The sequence below is a fragment of the Otolemur garnettii genome, unplaced genomic scaffold (assembly GCF_000181295.1).
Source record: "Otolemur garnettii isolate 467f Iridium unplaced genomic scaffold, OtoGar3 scaffold00039, whole genome shotgun sequence".
Taxonomy (NCBI): domain Eukaryota; kingdom Metazoa; phylum Chordata; class Mammalia; order Primates; family Galagidae; genus Otolemur; species Otolemur garnettii.
This window is the reverse complement of record NW_003852434.1, coordinates 6,747,613-6,754,129: the sequence shown is the minus strand read 5'-3', so window position 1 is coordinate 6,754,129 and position 6,517 is coordinate 6,747,613. Positions and strand designations below refer to the sequence as shown.

General features: G+C 34.8%; 1 protein-coding gene across 1 annotated transcript in view; it reads right to left on the bottom strand.

Annotated features, from left to right (window-relative positions):
- Positions 1 to 3,773: 3,773 nt before the first annotated feature.
- The window catches only part of LIN54 (lin-54 DREAM MuvB core complex component), an 81,181-nt gene continuing 78,437 nt past the window's right edge, over positions 3,774 to 6,517 (bottom strand). The window contains exon 12 of the mRNA XM_003790111.3: positions 3,774 to 5,517. Within this exon, the coding sequence (XP_003790159.1) occupies positions 5,316 to 5,517 (202 nt within the window). The 3' untranslated portion in view covers positions 3,774 to 5,315. The remainder of the gene's footprint in view (positions 5,518 to 6,517) is intronic.

Below are 6,517 nucleotides of genomic sequence, written 5' to 3'. Positions count from 1 at the left end.
AAAAAAAAAAAAGTCTAAGTTTTCAAGATTTTTCTTTCAGGGATAATACATTTTAGTTTCATATCTAAGAAATCTTTACCTAACATAAGATCACAGATTTTTTTGGTATGTTTTTATTTAAATACTTAGTAGTTTAGGCTTTGCATTTAAGCTACAATCCATTTTCAGCTAAATGGTGTATGAGTTAAGGTTCATATTTTAACATATGGCTGTTCCAGCACCATCTGTTTAAAAGACTATCCTTTTCTCCAGTGAACCACCTTTCCACCCTTGTCAAAAACTGAACATATACTATATATATGCGGGTCTGTTTCTGGCCTTGATATCAGGTGGGAGTCCTCCAACTTGTTCTATTTAAAAAAAATGTTTTGGCTATTCTGATTGTCCCTTTCCCTAAAGATTTTATAATCACCTTGTCAATTTCTACAAAAATTCCTGCTGGTGTTTTGACTGGAATTATGTTGAATCTATAGATCAATCTGAGGGAAACTGACATCTTAAAATGACTCTTTCAATCCATTATCCTAGCATATCAATTTTTTTTAGGTGTTAGTTTTTTAAAATCAGTTTTCTACATTTCAGCATACAGATCTCAAACGTATTTTTATTAGAGATCATGTTTTTTGGTGCTAATATGATTTTTAAATCTCTCCTAGGTAGAAGTTCAGTTAACTTCTGCATACTGATCTTGCAAGTAGTCTACTAGTTTTCTTTTACATGGCTTTTCCACATAGGCAATCACATCATCTACAAATATAGTTTTAGGCTGCCTCAGTTGCATCGTGACAAATGTACCTCCTTGGAGAGAACTCCGCAGTCTTAAAATAGAAACTTCTATTTGCAACAAACCCTCTATAGCAGTGGTTCTCACCCTTCCTGATGCCGCAGCCCTTTAATACAGTTCCTGTGGAACTGTATTATTCATTTTCAACCCATGGAACTTTTTTCCCTTGCCTGTTGCACAATGACTCTAATACAGTGTTGAAGAAGAGGAGTCTTGCTCCCAGTCTTAGAGGGAAACCTTATTCTTCACCATATGTAGATGTTAGCTAAAGGCTTTTTAAGGCTCAGCACTTGTGGGTCAAGTGACTAAGGCACCAGCCACATACACCTAAGGTGGCGGGTTTGAATCCAGCCCAGGCCTGGCAAACAATGACCACTGCAACCAAAATAGCCAGGCGTTGTGGCGGGCGCCTGTGGTCCCAGCTACTTGGGAGGCTGAGGCAGGAGACTCACTTGAGCCCAGGAGTTGGAGGTTGCTGTGAGCTGTGATGCTACGGCACTCTACCCAGGAGGATAGCTCAAGGCTCTGTCTCCAAAAAAAAAAAAAAAAAAGGCTTTTTAAAGTAACTATTCCTTATCAGATTTATTGTTAGATTACTCAAGAGTTGCTTATTTTTTCAAATCCAAATAAGGGTTGAATTTTGTTTTGTTTTTGCACCTTTTGGAGGAAAAATTTAAAATTCACACGCTATAATATTCACCCTCTGAAAGTATACAGTTCAGCAGTTTTTCATATTTTTTGCAACTTTTGAGATGATCACTTAGTTTTTCTTTCTTTGTATGCTTATACAGTGAATTAAATTGATTTTAAAAATATAATTGGGTTCGTTGCCTATAGCTCAAGCAGCTAGGGCAACAGCCACATACACTGGAGCTGGCAGGTTCAAATCCAGCCCAGGCCCGCCAAATAATGACTACTACAGTCAAAAAGTAGCCGGGGATTGTGGTGGGTGTCTGTAGTCCCAGCTACTTGGGAGGCTGAGGCAAGAGAATCACTTAAGCTTAAGAGTTTGAGGTTGCTGTGAGGTGTAATGCCATGGCACTCTACGCAGGGTGATAGCTTGAGACGCTATCTCAAATAAATAAATTAATTAATTAATAAAAATTAAAAGAAATCAGATCAACCTTTTGTTTGTGGATCAATCCCACTTGATCATATTTTTTTCATATATTAGTAAGTGAAGTCACTTATTAATATAATAGTTACCGTAAGTCCCTAGGACCTTATAATGAACAGTACCCTGAATATACTTATTTTCTTACTGTTTTTGAGTAGAAACTAAGAATGTGAATGTCTTAAATGCTCATAAAATTTACCATTTAGAAGGAAACTTGTTTTAAAGTGCCTTTCTAGCTTTCATCTTATAAAATCACTTGGATCAAAAGCTTGTAGATCACATGTAGTCTACAACATAATGATAAAATGGGCATTAAAGAACTCCTAACAAGAAAAAAACCTTAAATTATTTATCTGTTTTTCTTTAAGACAGAGTCTCCCAGGGTAGAGTGCCATGGCATCATAACTCACAGCAACCTTAAACTCCTGGGCTCAAGCAATCCTCCTGCCTCAGCCTCCTGAGTAGCTGGGACTATAGATGCCTGTCACCAATGCCCAGCTAGTTTTTCTACTTTTGGTAGAGCCGGGGTCTTGCTCAGGCTGGTTGGAGGGTCTTGCTCAGGCTGGTCTCCAACTCCTGAGCTCAAGCAATCCATCTGTCTTGGTGTCCCAGAGTGCTAAGACTACAGGTGGAGCCATCATGCCCAGCCTAATTATAGTAAGAGAAAATAACTCTAATAGCAAAGACCTTTTAAGTGATTGGCTTCCCTCTGTTATGGTGGCCACACCACAATTCCTCTGTAAATGCTTATAAAATTTAGGGTAAGAGGTCCTGGTTTGAAATTTCATTTGCATTAACAAGTATTCCTTAACTATTTGTGTTACAGAACAATAAAAATAGAAAACTTTTCTATAGGTATTTTTATTCACATTTTACATAAGACTAAGAAAATGGCATTTATTCAATATTTAAAAATGGGGGAATTAAAGCAACATGCTTTCCCTCTCCCAAACACTGCTCTGCTTGCTTTAGTCCTTGTAGTGTTAAGATTCTGTTTCCCAGAGTCTGGAGGTGAGACCTACAGGTTGCTTTTAGCTCTTCAGAGAAAAGGAAACTAAGAAAGATCTTCGTAAGAACATCACACATTAAAAGGAAGCGTAGATTTTTGTCTCTTACATGGGGAAAAACAGATGTACATTCTTCTTCCAAAGCAATTTGTGTTCATGATAATTGAGCAAAATGGTAGAATTTTTTAGTTGTGTGTTTTTAGAATGTAAAATTTATTTGAAAATCAGATAATTTAAAAGGTTTTTTGCATGTTAAATGGTTAAAAGTAGTGTTATTAGACTAAAAAAAATGCAAAACCTTTTTTATAGAATAGTATAAATGTTTATTTTTTGTATGATTTACTTTGCGGTCTTGTTTTTACAATATAGAAAAGTGTATTCTTTGAATAGCTCTAGTAAATATAAATTTAATCTTTCTACTTTGGGGTGTAAATAGAGCTAAAAAATTATATACCCAACCCTCCCCGAATAGTTTTTATAATTGTTGAATTAATGTGGCTATTCCTCTTGTTCAGCAATTTGATGCAAACGACTAAATACAAAAAGTTGTTTAGTAAGTACTACACAGGAAGGAACGGCTTAACAGTTTAGATCGCTTCTTGAAAATCAGAAAAACTGGTAGCATTTGATTGCACCTTCAAATTTTTACAAGCAAAACATTCTTAAGCAATGCCATCATACATAATCTACAATTGTTATTGAAATTTCACAAACATTTTCTGCACACTGTATATAAATACACATCACAAAGGTGCAATTGGAATTAACACAGAATATGTACAAAATGAACAAAGTTTAGGTTCGGACCAAAAACGTATTGCAATCTTTTGAAAAATAACTTGATTAGATATTATTTTATCCTCTTACACTAATTTACATTTATACAAATTTTAATTAAACATACTAGATTGAGGTGCTAAGAATGTTCGCACTATCTACACTTAAAGTTACTGCACTATAATTTTATAAATCCAAATTTCAAAAGGAAGATACTTTTATGAATAACGGAATCCTCTTTTGGATGACTTAATTTCTATCACCTATACCTTGCCTGTTCATATGAACATATATACACACTACATACAAACTAGAGAGTCCTTGTAGGAAATGTAATAATCATACACTAATAATTACTGAGGATTAAGGTACCCAACAAAACGCCTGAATTCCAACATGGTTTTTTGTCGTCATAAAATCAAGAGTCCCATCATAAGAGGCTCCTAAATTCATAGAGCTTTAGAATTACTGAAAATGATTTAGATTTAGTAATTATAGAGAAGTACTCATACCTTTAGCTTACCAAATCACTGGGTAAAAGTAATCCCATATGAAACTTCCCTTATAAAATTTTTCCCACTATAATTTTGCAAGCTTGGTTAGGAGGCCCAGAAATCAAGTAAGAATCATGTATTTCAAACTTCTTAGTTCAAAAGTCTACAAAGAGAACTATTTGTATAGATGAAAAGTCCTTCTCCAAATTCATCTCTTATAGCTTCCATATTCTTTATTTCTTCATCTAGACCTAATTTTATACTTGATAATTATGTAAGGTTCTATATTATCACTACATTATAAGTTTACTTCTTATACACACCTCTTATATTAATAGTACCCAGGAATCACTTTGACAATTTATTATCATTTCAAATGCATACCACCTCTTTGAAAGAAAATGGGAGACATCCCAGAGCATTTGTTAGCCATTCCTTATTATAGAAACTTATTATATAACTGTCCATCCTCGGAGTATCATTTATTGTCCCTTAATATTTTGTATGTTTAAAAAAAAATTTTTTTTTTGAATTTTAAAAGTGTGCCTGGGGATTGCTTCCCTTCTGACATTCCCAAAGCAACAAGAGGATATTATTCCAGAATCCACCCTAAAAACCTGATTTTTCTTTAACAGTGATTTACTAAATGCAAAATGTTATTTACTAAATGCAACTTCTGAGTATATTTCTTAAGAATTTTTTTATATTAGACATTCTATCTGAATATATTCTAGATCTAGACTCAAAGGATGGCTGGATAATAACCACTGCTGCTTTGGCTTTCTCTACGGAACAAAGTCATACAACACCATACATTATAAATTATGGTAATTTATAAATGTTCTTTGCCAATAGAATCAGAGGGATAAAACATCTAATTCTTAAAAAACCCAAGCAAATTAAAAATCTATATAATACAATAAAGAAAACGTCAATTTAGAAGGGCATAAGCTGATTTAACTAAGATATAAAACATGCTAATTTCCTCATTTAAAATTTCTTCTCTTTCAGTGTCTCTCAAAACAAGGACTGAATTAAAATACAGTAATTGTTAAACTATCTTCCAGAAAAATCAAGTGTCCTTGCACCTTAAATTTTCTGTACTGTTCCATTTTATCAGGCTTTTGTGTTAAGAGTTAGCAATTCATAGCACAAGGGTCACTTTTTGCTTTTCCTGCCGAGTTGATGACGCTCATCAAACATCGTCCGAATTCCTCAAGTATCATCCTTTCAGCTGCTGCCTTTGATTTTCCCTTCTTGTCTGCCTGCTCTGCCTGGGCAAGAAGGCAATTACACGTGGCTTCAGCTACTTCTTTAGTCACAAATGTAAATGGCAATCTGAAATGATTTTTGAGAGAGAGATAATGATAGTGCTGAATGACAAAAAAAGTGGGTAAAATGAGCACCACAATTTGCTTGTACATCCTAAGGAACTTTAAAAAGTTAGATATGGTTTTATTATCAAGAGTATTTTAAAATATTGTTTAGGAACTATAACATTTAACATTAAATACATGACATATTACCTATGCAAGGTTATCTGTTTAACTAAAAGATGTAATTCTATATGCAGGCTGGATATTTCTAACATAAAAGTCCCTCAAATTCATGAATGTAAATTTCATTGAGTACAGGCTTCATTTATTCACTGCTGTTTCTCCAGTGCCTGGAATAGTGCCTGATGTGTAGAGATATTGCATGAATATCTGCTGAATGAATGAATAATATTGGGAATCAAAAGAGATATCTCGGGCCACATTGACAATAAAACACTTTACCACACAGTTGCTGACGTTGTTTGTAAAAAACAACCAAGAAAATGTACCAGAATTCCTCACTGTTCCATCACAACAAACAAAACAAAACAATGGGGGAACCCAAATTCTGTTCTGCACAGAATTACATTCATAAATTCCTGAACTAGTTATTAAATCAGAGCAGTCCACCACTAGGCTTGCTATATATACTGTAGACAAGTCAAGAGTCAAGGCCTGCAAGAGATTAACTCAAGCAACCTAACCTAACTACTAACTCAGTAACCTATAAGCAGTCACTAGTAAAGTACACGGCAAGAGTAAATCAAGTCTGCAATGAAGGCTCACTCTGACATGGGGAAGTAATTGAGAATTCAGGCTGTTATGCTATTGTACAGAAATCTTTAACATACACAGAAGCACTTTAAATTAGAAAATATTAATATTATAATTTTTTTTTGGAGACAGGAGCCTCAAGCTGTCCCCCTGGATAGAGTGCCGTGGCATCTCAGCTCAAAGCAACCTCCCACTCCTGGGCTCAAGCGAGTCTCCGCCTCAGCCTCCCAAGTAGCTGGGACCACAGG